The 15,820-nt window shown below is 44.8% G+C and overlaps 1 protein-coding gene across 1 annotated transcript in view; it reads left to right on the forward strand.

Moving 5' to 3' along the window:
* The first annotated feature begins 40 nt into the window (after window positions 1-40).
* KBTBD4 (kelch repeat and BTB domain containing 4) overlaps window positions 41-15,820 on the forward strand; it is a 141,685-nt gene continuing 125,905 nt past the window's right edge. The window contains exon 1 of the mRNA XM_069623097.1: window positions 41-220. Coding sequence (XP_069479198.1) covers window positions 202-220 — 19 coding nt within the window. The 5' untranslated portion in view covers window positions 41-201. The remainder of the gene's footprint in view (window positions 221-15,820) is intronic.

The following is a 15,820-nucleotide window of genomic DNA, read 5'->3' on the forward strand; positions in this document are numbered from 1 at the left end:
AATACAGCGCAGTAAAGTGAACTACATGTGCGAATTCCGTGACGATCCCTTACGGGTCAATAGTTGTCCACTTTCTATTTCCTTGAAGGAAGCCAAGGGCACTGCGGTCCGCAGCTGGAAGTTGTCTACTCCGTCAACAAACAGAGTCCGGATTTGTGTTTCCGGGATGTGCAAGAAAGAAAGGTTCCGGCAGTGGAAGACATGAAGGGAGCGGCATCAGGTAAACTTCTTTTGCGGTACGAGGTGCCTGACGAAGAGGGAGATTCTGATGAGCCCAAGAGCCAGAGGATGTCTGATGTAGGGTCTCATTTCTAGAGAAATGGGTTTGGCTTTAACTGGGCTGGATGCAGCTGTCCTCCGATTGTAGAAACAGTCTGTTGGGTTTACATACTTGTCAACCTTACTGATTTAGGCAGTAGGTTACTGCTTTATGAGCAGTCCTACCGCCTACAGATTTGGGCGACAGACCCTACTGCTTTTTACAGTGGCAGGTAATTTAGGTGACTAAAAGGCAATTAATCCGTCTGTGTGGTGGGCGGGCAAGTGATACATTTGAGTGATGGGCTCCGACCCATCCACTGACTTGACAGCTGCATGACTCTGTCCTACACTCTTGCTGGGATAGACCTTAGGTGAACCACCAATGAAGGCAAGTGGCAGAGCGTACCACCAATGCACAGCATCTGCCTATCAGACTGAGGAGGGCATCAGTCTCCATGTCATTCAGTGTTAAACCTGCACTGCAGGAAGAGATATGTACTGCCCAGGCTGCTTCTACAGAGCAGTGGCAAACGTTGCCTACCACCTCTGTGTGATTACTTTTTTTATTTATTATTTAATGTGTTATAGCTTAACATAAGCGTTTCACATTCCACAGTTACATAAAGTAAATACTCTTGTAACATCATATACAACATACATTAAAATAATTTTTAAAGGAAAGGCAGTAGCAATAATATGTAAACGAATTTTCAGTGTCTAGAATACAAAGTAAGAATGAAAGGAAACATAAGAGATAGAGAATAGTAATAATAATTAGAGAATAGATATCAAGCAAATAGCCAAAACCATGTATAAACAATACAAGAACAGCAATAAAGGATAAGAGAAATATCTGGCTAGTGTATAGTCCATACATTGTCATTAATTAGTAATTACATATGTTATATCTATTGCCTGTTCTAGAAAGAAAATTCTAAGATAAATTACTAGTACAGACACTTATTGGTTCATAGATGGAACTCTGATACAAACTAGCAAATAAGACAGTAGGATGGCTATATAGTTATATCCAGTAATTTCTCTATAGTCAACCACACATTGTACATTGCAATATAAAGTTTCAGTCCACTTGCATTGATCGCCCTTAACCAGAAGTCATTGCTGCTGATATGATCCAGTCTGTGGACAAAGTCCACATAGCATGTAGAATAGACTTTTAGCATAGCAGGACATCTGGTAAGGACATGTTTGCCAGTTTCAGTCTCAGATCTGTCCATACACAATCGGCAGGAGCGTTCAGGTATGGTGAGATTGTTCGTAATCCCACTTATAGCCAGTACCAGAAACTGTTCAATCCTTAACAGGAGGATAAATCGTCTCAGGCGCGGTGAAGGGCAAAGGGACAAGTATTGTAATGGCTTCTTGAAGGTGTAGTTCATATATTGCACAAATTTATAGCGCTTCAGGTCTTGCAGATGCGCCAAATTATTAATCCAATCGTGCAATTCAGACTTCTTAGATAACGCTCTGAGTGAAGAAGTTGTGTCCCCTAGTGGTCTTTGGGTCCAACCAATCGTTTCCAGGTAACAGTCCATATTTTTTTTCATAAGTGGATTTAAAGAGGACTTGTTAATTTCGCAGTACATAGCAGCCAGCAGGAGGTTATCTGTATGCAGTGTCATTTTTAAATACAGTTCAGCCCTTTTTCTGAGTACCTGGGATTTCCACGAAATAAGACCCAGTTCTAGTCTGAGGATGGACATGGGTATGCATGCCGGGAGTCCAAGTATTTTCTTCCAGTATTTTCCCTCAAGAATCTGCAGCCACCCCATATCCATCAGTTGTAATGCTTCAAGGCCATAGGTTATCATTGGTGCTAGCACCTGTAGGTATAATTGTCTTGCTGCCCAAATGGTGTACCCAGAATGAGGAGTAGAAAAACAATATATCGGGGCTGTAACTTGGGCCGCTCGCGTGATTCTAGCCTGTTTACGCATGGTATATTTTATATTGCCCCTTGGGCTCAATCTCGATGCCCAGATATCTGTAATAGGGGGTTCATTGAATTGCAGTCCCGTGTATTTTAACACTCACTCGTGGTATCTTCTTGCTGCTAAAGGCCACCATCTGGGTTTTATTCAGATTGATTGACAAGCCGTTATTTTGAGTAGAAGACCATAGTGCCTCTGCTGACCTTCGGATGCCGCTAATGGTGTGGTCCATAATGACTAAGTCGTCAGCATATGCTAGGACCAAACAATGAGCGGCACCAATCTTAGGGGGACAGTTGTGTTCCAATGCTAATATTTTAGGTATATCGTGGACAAACAGATTGTATAATATTGGTGCCGTAACACATTCTTGTTTTACTCCACGATTTTGTCCGATCTTATTGGTCATGTTCCCCTTGGAATTTAACTTCAGGGAGACTGTAGTATTATGATGTAACAGTTTGAGATAGTGTAATATTCCTTTGGGACAGCCCAGATTCTCAAGTTTAGACCACAGTAACTCCCTAGGGACTAGGTCAAATGCAGCCTTGAAGTCAATAAACAGTGCATATAGAGTGGATTGCCTGGTGTCCTGGCCTTATTTCGGAGTGTGTCCATTACTATCGGGTTGTGTACTGTAGAATATCCCCCCCTAAAACTGCATTGAAATTGGTCTAGGATCTTCTCTCTGTCTGCCCATATTTGTAGTTCGTGGAGAAGGTATGCCGCAAATAGTTTGCCGGTACAGTCCAGATTGGAGAGTAATCGATAGTTAGAATGGTCCGACCGATCTCCCCTCTTATAGACCGGGACCAGGGTTGCTGTCTGCCAGGAGTCTGGAATACACCCATCATTCAAGATCTTTTCAAATAGTATCTCAAGTACTTCTGCCCAGTATTCTGGATTGCTCTTTAGAATAACATTAGCCAGGCCATTAGGACCACAAGCTCTCAATGTTTTAAGCTTTTTTATCTTGGCAATCAGTGATTCGACTGTCACCTTAAAAGGGGGAGTAGGTCGGCCCAAAATTTTCATCTCCTGGGACTAGCCAGGGGCAGTGTAGTTGCGGCTTCTCAGAAATTCCTCCCACTGGACTATACCGATTGGGTTAGACAAAGAGCTATTGGTGTCTCCCCTTGCCATGCTCAGCAGTCCCCATATAGATCGAGTTCCCTGTGCAAAGTGTTTGGACTGTCTTTTGCCATTTAAGTAATTTAGCTGCGTAGCGTTTCTGCCTGAGCCATGCTCTGAAGGCGTTTTTTTGCTTCTTACTTAAATTCAGGTAGCTGTTCCATGAAATGGAAGCTTTGCACAGTTTCTTGAGTTCTGCTCTTAGTATTCTGTTGGCGTCTCTAATTTCGATGTCGAAGGCATTAGTGAATTTAACTTCTGGGGCTATCATATTGGTCTTGGAAGTTGCGTAACTATACGAGAATGATGTAATCCATTCTTCAATCTCATTGCTGATCATAGAAGAAAGCTCATTGCGCCCCATATTTGACTTGTCGGTCGTGAATTCTGCAGCTCTTTTGATATTTTTGACAGACCAGCAGATGTTTGAGGAGGCATGGTTCGTCATCAGATCACCAAGAAGTCTGGTCCGGACGTGCTGTACTGGATAGTTGAATGTTAGTGTGAGTGTGGCATGATCACTCCAGTCATTGTCATTAATCTTCATATCAGTGACCCAAGTGGCCATAAAGGGGCTGACATAGATGTAGTCCAATGTACTTCTGGATTTCGTGTTACCCCATGTGGGTTGTCCCGGGTAATCACTACTGGTTTTACCATTTAAAATTTCAAAGTTCCATAAGTTAAAGAAGTTGAGCCATAGTAATCCCTCCGGATTAGCGCCTGCATGCCTCATCTTGCCTATTCTCTTCAGCAAGGGATTGTTGCTTCTACTCACATCTCCCACTAAATGACAGTTAAAGTCGCCAGCGATTATTACCAGATTTTTTCTTGCATCTGTCATCCAATCAATCATCAGATCGTGGCAGGCTTCCTGAATAAGATCTCTGTAGGAAGATTCAGGAGGATTATATAAATTAATCAACAGTATTTTCTCCACTATGTCTTTACCGGGTAGTTCTAATTCCACCGCTAGCACAAATTCGTCCATGTTAGTGTGGATACGCGAGGATCTTAGTGGATGTAAAATCCCAGTGAGTAGGCCCCCATATGGTCTTCCCCTCTGCCCCTTTTTGGCTAATTCCTGATGTATAGTGTAACCATTTAACAGGGCCTGAGAGGTAAGCCACGTCTCCTGGAGGCGTACGCAGGTATGTCCTGTTAATAGGGGGATGGAGCCATCCGGAGTTAATAAGTGGCTAAATCCCTGGCAGTTCAAAGATATTAAGCTTTGATCTCATTGTCTTAATGTTAGTGCAGGAGGAGACTCTGCAAGCCACTTAAGAACATTCTGTACATCTGCCATCTGTACTGAGTCACCTTTTGGTAACTGTGGTGTTGTAATTTCTTCTGTTTTTGGGCTAGACATCTGCCTTGACCATTGCGGATCAATTTTATTGGGATCAGCATCTACTTCCATGTCTACTTCCCTCAGGCTGGTTTTGAAATTACGTATCAGATTAGCAGTAGCTAAGAATTTACAGTGTAGAGCCGATGTGTTGGCATTCCTTACTTTCAGTGGTTCGACAAAAAATTCGAAATCCTCGGATCGCAGTACTCTCAGCTGTGGAATGGAGTATAATCTGGTCATCCGTGCTGATCTGGTGATCCAGTCATGGTCACTGGTTTGATACAAATTTTTGATGAGGCAAGTTCTTCCGCCTTGGGAGGCTGTGGTATTACCATTGTCCTCAAATGGCACTATTGTTGATGGTGCAGGTTCGTTATCAGGTGGTAATGAGATGACTGATTCAGTATTTGTAATGTTCATATCCTGCTCGTCTAAACAAAGAGATGGCTCTGGATACCCCACATCTACTGGATGAGAGGTATTGCTCTTGTCATGGATGAGCCAGCTGGTCAATTTGCCCTCTTTTCCTGCATTGAATTTGCGGGCACGGGCCGCTTTCCGTTTCGCTTTTCTCTGTCCCTTTTTGGGCATACTGCCTTCAGTCAGTCTAGAGATTTCCTCTTCTGGCTCTGCTGTGTCAGGTAATGTTATGGTCACAGTTTGACGCTTTTTTCTTCTGGTTGCTCTTCTGGCCAATCGTCGTTGTTTACGTGAAAAATAGACTTCTGAGTTATTTGCAGCATTTGAGTCATGATCCGCAGGTTCCGAGCTGTCATGGATAGTAGCGTTACCTTACTCTGGCTAAGGCTCCTTATGACTATTGTTCTCTGTATTTCCTGCTGACAAGGTGAGAGTAACATCCAATATCTTACCACACATCTTTAGCAGTATGTTTAATGCAAATTGTAAAGACGCAACCAAGGCTTGCAGATTGCCCAAAGTCGTACAATTTTCCCCTCAATCTCTGCTGTTGTCTGGTTCCGATGAGTCCAAGTTAGGAGAAGCCGATAGTCTGTTATGTTCCACGTTGTGTGTCAATAGCCTGTTGTTGATGGCTATTGATCTGGTTACCAGTGTTGCTTACTGGTAAAGGGGTCCAGGATCTCTGCATAGATCAGCAGAGATCCAGAAGTGAATTATTGTCAATTGCGCTTTCCCCTAGACCCTCTATGTTGTTCATACTGTGACTGCCAGACTCCTTCTCCTCAGGTGGCGGTGAGATAATTGAGTTAGGTGTGGCCGGAATAGAGAAAAAGTCTGTGATAGCGCCTTTTTACATTGGTACAGGTTTAGTTCCCTTACACTTGTTTGTTCCTGATGTGGAAGTCCTGCCCTTCTGATTACGAAGGTTATACCTCTTAGCAGAGCACTTCTTAACTGTGAGCATAATATGTTTTACCACTCCCCTCTGTAAGAGATCTTTCAAGAATAGAGGGTGTAAGATTGAGAGGGAGTCTTGCAATCAGTTAGTTAGTGTAGGTCCTGGTCCAAGTAAGGCTCATCAGTGACAGTAACAGTAGTGGAGGTCTATTTGCTTTTGTCACTGTAAGCGACCCAAGTAATTAAGTTGCTTATCACTGACACTCTGATTCAGCTGCTCCAGACTGCTAAGCGTCCGAGCCAGCAATGGTGCTCGCAATCTATAAAATGCTTGTATCATATGCTAATATCTTAGTGCTGTATCATAATAGACTTGTCTTATGTACCGGGATCAAAGGCATTGCCCGCAGTCTCCCAGGCACGGCAGGTGAAAGGACAGGTGGAGCCAATGATTTTAGGCTACTCCCTCACTTTACGCTTGTAGTAGCACAATGACCACTTCAGCATAAAGCTGCTCTAACTACTGCAGTGCTGTATCTGTGGGGGCAGTGATGCTCTCAATGGAGCTAGAGGAACCAGGAAAGTGAAAGGAAGTGGAGAAGGCTCGAGACAGGTCAGTGGAGCGAGAGTGCTGTACGGGAGAAATGCGGCAAATCGCAGGGCAGGGGGAGTGGCTCTCTATACTCTAAAGTATCCGCACCTCTATTAGATGGATTATGGGACCTCGGGTACAGTAGTGTAGTACTACCACCCCTCTCGCTTCGCCTCACCTCGCCTCCTTGCCGCCGGGGGAAAGGACGTCCTGCTGACCGACTCGCTGGGGTAGATGGCGCCACCAATGCGAGTCTAATTCCCCACTGCGGCTCCAGGGAAAGCAGCTCTCGCTCCCAAAATATAGCTTCTCCTCCGCCTCTGAGTGCACGTCCTGCGTACGCGTTCGCGTCTGCTAGAGGAAGCACCCGAAGCGCACGTCAAGCCACACCAACGTTGCTGTAACTGATTAGGACGCAGTGTAAGCAGTGGCTGCTTCCGACGTTCCTTACAGTACACCACAGCACCGTACTGTGTTATCTCCCACTTCAAAATAATGGGGGTAGTTTCAACCATGGAATTATTCCAGCGTGCCTTCCAATGCCAAATATTATGGAAGGCTTCTTTATGTCTGTGACATTATTTCACAAATGTTTCTTCTTTAATAGGTGCAAAAACCAGTTTATATTACTGCCTTCTCACTAATCGTAGTAGATTGCAATGATGTCCCAGATGGGTGTCTTCAGCACCTGTACACTAGTATCGCCCCCGATCTATTACTTCTGGCAGCGTCCAAATTGATTTACAGCATGCTTGCTGTTGTGGTCTCCACTAAACCACGATGTCTGCACAAAACAGGCAGAGTAACATCTGTGTGATTACCTTCTGTGAAGTTAGGTAATTGAATTCGGTGTTAATTTACCATTCACACTTATACATTTTAAACATTTGAGCATCTTTCCATGTTGTGCTATTTGATGGGTTGTGCATTTTACAATACTCCAGTGGTGCCAACAATGTAGGTTTTGTAATTTCCTATGATGTCATTGTTATGCTAAGCATTCTTTTTGAAACTTGATAAATCCTACATCTTTTTGGTCACAGAATGTTGGCAAGTATGTAGGTACAGTAGTTTTAACAGGCTGACATTTAAGTGGGACTGATACGTTTTTTTGGAGGGATGTTCTGTGGGGGTGACGACTCATATGGCAGGTAATGGTAATGATACTAATGATACTATCGTTTTGCATGAGACGGAAACCTTATTTTCAAAGGTATGGGTATGATCTCCATTGCCCATTGGGTTAGAAATTTCAAACGCCTTTGCTGTACATTGAAAAGGTTGAAGTGGCACGGATTAAAGAGGCATTTGCTGGGGGCGTGGGCGGCGACGAAACAAGATGGCCGCATAGTTACTGAGCTCGCTGACGGAGTGGTAATAAATTGGTATATTTAAAGTTAGAATGTATCACAGTGAATTCCACTGAAACAAGCAATGACTTACTTGCTTAACATCCCTGGTGGTCCGTGGGGGAATTTCCATGATGTTGAATTAGTGCCTGCCCTCGGATGTATAGGTAGGCTGGGCCTGAAGCCGGGAAGTCTTGTGATTAGGACACTAGCTGACTGGATAAAGCACGTTGGAAAAGGGGTGTCTTCTGTGGGGGAAATACTTTTCTTCACAACACAGGCCGTGTGTCAGAAAAGGTGTTTGTACTGAACACAGTATTGGCAGCAGGCTGAGGTGTGAGCGTGACTTGCCTACAGACGTCTGGTGAAATGATAAGGTTGTCTTTAATCAAATATTACAGAAACGTCGGCCTCCTCTGAGGTTACAAACTCGCATCTCGCTTTACGAGACTACACAGCTTCAGTTTTCTCTATAGTCCGCTCTTGCCTGACGCTGTGTAGCGAAAGACGGTAATTCAATATATAATCATCCACTAGCTCAATTTCTTCACTATGTTTGATACCCTAATTGCTTTAATGGCTGCCCAAAATGCTTCTACAGATTCATCTTCCATCAACAACTGTATGGAAAAGATACTTGAAGAATTCTCGTCCATCTCTGTTTTGGACACGAGAACCTTGGGGATTCAGGATGATTTGAATGTATTTAAAAACGATATGAAAACTATCAACTCCAGATTAACAGAGGTTGAAGAGCGTGTGTCTTTTACTGAAGACAGAATGGAAGGTCTAGAACAAATGCACAGCAAAATTCATCACCTGCAAGTGGAAGTAGCGTACCTCGTATATAGAAACAGGAGGGATAATATAAGAATATATGGGTGCCAAAGAATATTGAACTAAATGACCCTATTCCTCACTGATTGACTTCCAAAAATTATAAATCTCACCTTCACGCCTTCTCTCGAATTTCAACGCGCTCACAGAATTAAACCTCAATGCGCCTCGCATAATAATACACCCAGGCCCTTATTTGCTTGTTTATTACGACATCAACAAGCTCAACTAATTCTCCTGACAGCAAAGAAAATCTCACCTCTCAAGGAAACAAGATATTTATCTCCCCTGACTCTTCCAAATCCACGCAAGACCAAAGAAAAAGATTCTTGGACCTAAGACCGGCACTGAAAAAACGGGATATTAAATATGGTTTGCTTGAACTGGCAAGAATGCTGATTAATCCTCCAGAAGGCATTACGAAGAATATTTGAACCCTGAATATTTGTGATTTTGTGCAATCCCTTCAATCTTCTGATGTGGACACCCTCTCCTGCGCATCGACCTCCAAAGATCATAATTATTCCAATCTACCAGTCTGGCAAAAACTCAAATCCAGTAAACTCTACCACTCAAGGAATAGATCTGAACTCAGCCCATCTGCCAAGGTGTCTGACAACCCTGAAAAACAAAGGGATAAATCCAGGTCTCCGATTAAACATGCTGGGTTGAAGTCGCTCCAACTTCATTAAGGTTTATTTCCTTCCTTCACTACTCCTGGTTTATCTTTGCCTAGATGTTTTTCTTATCTACTTAATATTATCCCAATCTTGTCATACATATATATTTAACTCTCCCAGGCACACAGAAGGTACCATAAGAATGTATTTGCAAATAGATTTTGGTACCTGCCTCATTAATGCAGTGTGCTGTCTTGCTGCCTCCTACGGCAGCTCCTAACAGATTCCTGTTTGGTTTGCATTTCAACTTCAGGATCACTCATTTCTTTATGGTCTCTTGTACGATTGTTACCATTTATAGAATCAAATATTTGTTTGTTCTGGTTGTCACTTCTCATGTGCTTTCCTTAATCAGCTCTCGTCTGTATGATATTGAATATATCGTAATTTTTTAATTTCTTTTTTTTATTTACTTGTTTGTAATCAAAACAAAATTTTTACAAGAAATCGTCAAGAGGAAAGGAGAAAGGAAGACGGCAGGGCCGAACAAAGCTTGTAGGAGGGGACGTTGTTATGGAGTACCAAGAGAGGTTGCACACTCTGTTGCTAATTTAAGAGCTGCCTCCAAAACCTTTACCGCTGCCGTGGACCATTTCGTCTTTTCGCCTGCGACCAAACGGTACCACCATGTCTCCTCCTCACGAAGCGTTGCGCCATGCATTAGAGGTAGTAGAAAAGCTTCGCGCAGGTATGCCGTTTTATCGCAGTTCAGTAGTAGATGCTTTACAGTTTCCACCTCTTGCGTTTCTGGACATAGTCTGTATGTTTTGGAAGTGGATTTTGTCCGAATAGCTTTAATTGTTTGGGTTAACATGAGGTTGAGCCTTATTCTCATGAAATCTTTCTGAAGCCTTTTTTCTGGAAATTTTATGCAGTAGTTTAAAGGTCTATTAAGCTGGTTTGTAGTCGGTGGTAAGTGCGTGAGCAATTTGTTTGCCATCACTGCCTCTCATGTTTGGATCCAGTCCTCCTGAGCTATTTTCCTTTTTATCTTGGCAGGGTTGTAGATTAAGTCTTCAGATGTACAGGCTAAGTCCGCCAGGATTTTTTGCAGTTTTTGCTCCCATTTGTTCAGCGCTTTACATTTACCTTGGATAAGTTCCTTTCGGATTGCTTTGAACAGTGGTAGAGCGTCTGGAGAGATGATTTTGCACAGAAGTCTTATTTGACTTTGTTTAACAGAAGCTTTTATTGATAAGAGGCCGAGCTCGCGCCTGATAGCTGAAATTGATGTTGATTTCGGGAGGCCCAAAACTGCTTTCCACAGATAGCCTTCCAGTTTCGGCCAGATCGTATCTTGGATGTTTAAAGCTGCATCCATTGCGTAGGTTATTGATGGAACCACCTTTTGTTTATAAAACTGGATCGCTGGTAAGAGAGAAAATTTCCCATATTTCCGGTCTACAAGCTTGGTCTGAGTGGTCAATGTTTTTATTTTTGACCACGGGGCCAAATGAATAGCCTTTTCTGAGCGCGTTGCGTCGAACATGATTCCGAAGTATTTTATACTAGAGACAATCTCTATCTTCTTATTGTTCAAGAACCAGTGACTTGCAGCTGAACACTCTTTTTCCCATGATCAAGATTTTTGATTTATTGGCGTTTATTTCCAAATTGTTGTCTTCAATGTATTTGGCCAAGTTGTTAAATTGGCGTTGAAGGCCAATTTGGGTCTGATCTATGAGGATTAGATTGTCCGCGTAGAGAATTCTAGATATAGCAGTGTCTCCTACTTTAGGCGGAAAAGCTCTTATTGCCAGTTGAGTGTGTTGATAATCTCCCAAAAAGGCTATAAAGAGGGCCGGTGAGAGTGGGCACCCCTGCTTCACGCCACGTTCTGACGGAAATTGCTTTGACATCAGGCCTTGTTTGTTGAGCCGAACTCGTAGCTCTGTATCTGTGTACAGAGCAATTACAGGTCCTAGATTTTCACCCGGGCAGTTCCACTTTAGTAGCTTTGTCCAGAGTTTACGACGCCCAATTCTATCAAATGCCTGTGTCAAATCTACAAATGCGATGAAGACTTTTGGTGCGCCATTCTTTACCTTTTCCTTTATGATATTTAATATCATAATGTTGATACTTGTGCTCGCGTTTTTAACAAAGCCTGTTTGGAGTTCGTCAAGGCATGGAGCTGTTCTTGCCCATCTGTGGAATCTGGCTAGAAGAAGAGTTGCGAACATTTTTCCCATAATGTCCAAAAGGGCTATAGGCCTATAGTTTGATGGATTATCTCTACTTCCTTTTTTGAAAATAGGCACTATAAGTGCTTCTGTCCAAGTTTTAGGGATCTGTTTCTTGGCCTGGCATTGGTTAAAAATTTTGGAGATTAGGAAGGACCATTCTTTAGGATGTTGTTTTAGGTCCATATTAGTGAGACCATCAGGGCCCGGTGCCCTAGATGTTTTCAATTTTAGTATCGTGGTCAAAACCTCTTCTTGATCTGTGTCATCCGCAGTCACGCACATCGCCGTGACTGGCGATTACTTCCGCTTTGGAGTTTGAGGAGCCACAGAGGAAGGGTGCTTTAGTCCCTTCTCTGTGTTCACTGCCGCCTGCTCCAAGCACGGTACGCAACGCTGCCGGGCGTATTTAAGACCCCGCCTCCCGGCAGGACGTTGCGTTGCAACCCCCACTGTTTGTTTATCTCTCGACTTTGGGTCCCTCGCTAGTCCTCTACTTCCCGCCTTGGATTTCCAGAGGAGTTTTTCTTCGTGTTCACTTTTGGGTGTTCCCGTCCTCGTAACACGGCTCTTTTCATCTATTCATTTTCTCCGCCGCTTATCTGAGCGGCGCTTGCTGTGCCTTTTTTCCTCCAGCGGTCTCGCTCTCTCTCGCTCTCTCTCGCTCTCTCTCGCTCTCTCTCGCTCTCTCTCGCTCTCTCTCGCTCTCTCTCGCTCTCTCTCGCTCTCTTCCACTTACCTTCATTTTTCCTCGTTCTACTGGGCCAGGCAGTTTGTGGACATAGTTCTGTGCTTCCCTGAAGACCCTTTCGGAAGAGTTTGCTACTTCCGCAGCCTCCTGTTGCTGCCTTCTCCGTCAGCTTGTACGGCCTGGTGTTACCATTGGACTTGGACATATTGAGGGCTACTACCTCAGTGTTGGAGATCCTCTATTGCTTTACCACCTATTGAACCACTGAGTCTTGGCACCTCTGATCAGGGTTTTTTTTCCCTTACGGGTTTTTCCCTGCCTTTCTGGCTTGATTCCGGAAGGAAGGTCCCGGTGCCGCTGTTTCTTACCCAGCGGTTACTGTGGCTTCACTCCGTGACAAGCACAAGCACCTTAAAAAGGAGAGAGACCATTGACTCGGAAGACTCAGGTGAGGAGAGTGTGGGCACAGGGGAAGAAAAGCCAAGGGTACTTTACAAGTCACAGATTGCAACGCCAAAGAGTGTTACGATGTCAGCTGAGGAACAGGTCCAAGAGTTATGGAAGGCTTTCCAGGCCATGTCCCAGGAGCTACAAGGAGTCAAGACCGAGAACGCTCTGCTCAAACAGATGGTAACGGCTAGGGAACCGACTCCCTCGGAATTGCCACCCATGGCACTGTCCTCTGGGAAATTCGATGGCTCCCCCAAGAAGGTGAAGGAGTTTCTAGAAGCATGCTTGGTGTATTTCACATTCAGACCCCGTACCTTTGCTACAGACCAGGCCCGAGTGGGTTTCCTAATATCTAATATGACAGGAAACGCTCTGTCCTGGGCCACACCATTGGTGACTAGCGGAAACATCATTCTGCAGGATTTTTCCGGATTTCAGAATCTTCTCAAACAGACCTTCGAGCGACCAGAGCTCTTTTACAGCCTGCGAAGACCTGTTGGATGTCAGACCAGGCTCGCTAGATGTTTTGTCATACATCTCCTCTTTCAAGACATTAGCAGCCGGAGCAGGATGGCCCGAAACAGCGCAGTATGCCATTTTCAGAAGAGGACTGAAGGATGAAATTAAAGACGAGTTGGCCAGATCCCCTCTTTCTCCTACTTTCTCAGATCTGCTTTCTGCTGCCCTTCATATTGAATACCGACTACAAGAGAGAAGGTCTGAAAGTCGCAAGCAAAGAAACCCTGGCTATACCCCAGACACCTCTGCACACGTTCTCCCTGGTCGCTCTACTAACATTTTCTTCCGAAGAACCAATGCAGATTGGTTCTACCAGGGCGCCTTTGTCCGCAGCAGAAAGACGTCGCAGAAGAGAGAAGGGACTATGTGCCTACTGCGGATCAGATCAACATTTCCTCAAAGACTGTACGGAACTTCCAAACAAGAGGTCGGGAAACGACTACCCTCGGCGTCAGTAGGGACAAACGACCGGGGGTCTTCAGGAAATCTTCATCGTCCCTATGTCTCTCTGTCAGTGACCTCACCCGAATCCAAAGAGGACTCCAGACTAATGGTGATTCCCGTACAACTCAACCTCGGAAACCATCAGGTGGAAACACTGGCTCTATTGTACTGTGGCGCAGCAGGGAACTTTGTTGACACCACGTGGGCAGCCAGGGTGGGTCTCCGGAGGATCCCACGGGCAGAAGGTCAGAAGGTGGAAGGTGTGGACGGTTCGCCTTTGTCTTCAGGTCCCATCACCCATACCACTGAGGATCTATCCTTGACTGTCAACCAACATAAGGAAGTTTTGTCCTTTGATATAATCAGGGCCGCCCATTTCCCTATCATCTTGGGCATCACATGGCTCCGTCGACACAATCCTTTGATTAACTGGACCGAGAATCAGATAAGCTTCAGTTCCCCATATTGCGCATCCAACTGTTTTTCACTGGAAGGTCGAGCTGATCTGCAGCCAGTCAAAGTGTTTTCCAACAGCCATGTGGGTGTCCATGCTTTACCCAACTTCTGCTCTGGGTTTTCCGAAGTTTTTCAGGAATGCCTCCATGCCAGACTTCCACCTCATCGGCCAGAGGACTGTACCATCGATCTGGAACCCAATGCCTTGGTACCTTTCGGACGGATGTTCGCTCTCACCCAGACCGAGAGACAGGTTCTTCAGAGATACTTAGATACCAACATGGAGAATGGTCTCATCCAACCTTCAAAGTCTCCAGCAGGAGCCCCTTTGTTTTACATTAAGAAGAGAGATTCCGCCGACCTTAGACCCTGCATTGACTACAGGGGCCTAAATAAGGTGACAGTCCGTGACCGGTATCCTATGCCCCTTATCACGGACATTATCGAGGCTGCGCAAGGTGCTCGAGTCTTTACTAAACTGTATCTTCGCAACGCATACCATCTGTTGCGGGTTGCCAAGGGCGATGAGTGGAAAACCGCGTTTCGTACTCCCCTGGGCTTATTTGAATACAAGGTAATGCCGTTCGGTTTGGTGAACGCCCCAGCGATATTTTAGAGGTTCATGGACCGAATGTTCTCCGACATGCTCTCCATCTCTGTCATCATCTATTTGGATGATATCTTGGTGTATTCCCCTAACATGAGAGCACATCAAACAAGTACGACAAGTTCTGGAGCGGCTCAAGGAAAACAATCTAATGGTCAAGGAGGAGAAGTGCAGATTCGCCTTATCTTCAGTACACTATCTGGGCTATGCATTGTCAGAAGGAGGGATCACTATGGATCCCGACAAGGTGCAAGTCATTCTCGACTGGCCAGCCCCGACATCCGTCCGGGAAGTCCAGAGGTTCTTGGGTCTTTAAAATTACTACTGGAGATTCATTCCCAACTTTTCGTAGGTGGTGTTTCCCATCACTCGTCTCCTGAAGAAAACGGCCTATCCTTTCTCTTGGTCCATTGAGGCGGAAGAAAGTTTCTGTCACTTGAAAACCCTCTTCTGTTCCGCCCCGATTCTGCAACATCCCGACCAAACACTTCCTTTTATTCTGGAAACGGACGCCTCCGCTATAGCGGTTGGGGCTGTCTTACTTCAGACTATCAAGGAGATGGAACATCCTGTCGCCTATCTCTCGAAGACTCTTTCTCCCAGCCAACTCAACTACTCTGTTCTGGAGAAAGAAGTATTGGCAATGAAGTTGTCGTGAGGAATGGAGGCACCTTCTCATGGGTGCCCGTCATCGGTTCCTCATTCGCACCGACCACAAGAATCTGAAGGCCTTACAGGACATGGAATGTTCGAACTCCAGGCAGGCTAGATGGGCCTACCTATTTTCTCAGTACAACTTTCAGATCACGTACATCCCTGGGTCACTCAATCGTCTAGCTGACGCTTTGTCTCGCAAGGACTCTCACTCGGAATCAGCAGTGGTCAAGACTGAACCATTGTTTCACAGAAATCAGATCCTAGCCACAGTGGGTTCTTTCCTTCAGGAAGTCAAGGCTGCTGTCGCACAAGAGGCACCTCATATCTCTTTTTCCTCTGA

This window comes from Ambystoma mexicanum, chromosome 11, assembly GCF_040938575.1.
Source record: "Ambystoma mexicanum isolate Mex_15411 chromosome 11, UKY_AmexF1_1, whole genome shotgun sequence".
NCBI classification, from domain to species: Eukaryota; Metazoa; Chordata; class Amphibia; order Caudata; family Ambystomatidae; genus Ambystoma; species Ambystoma mexicanum.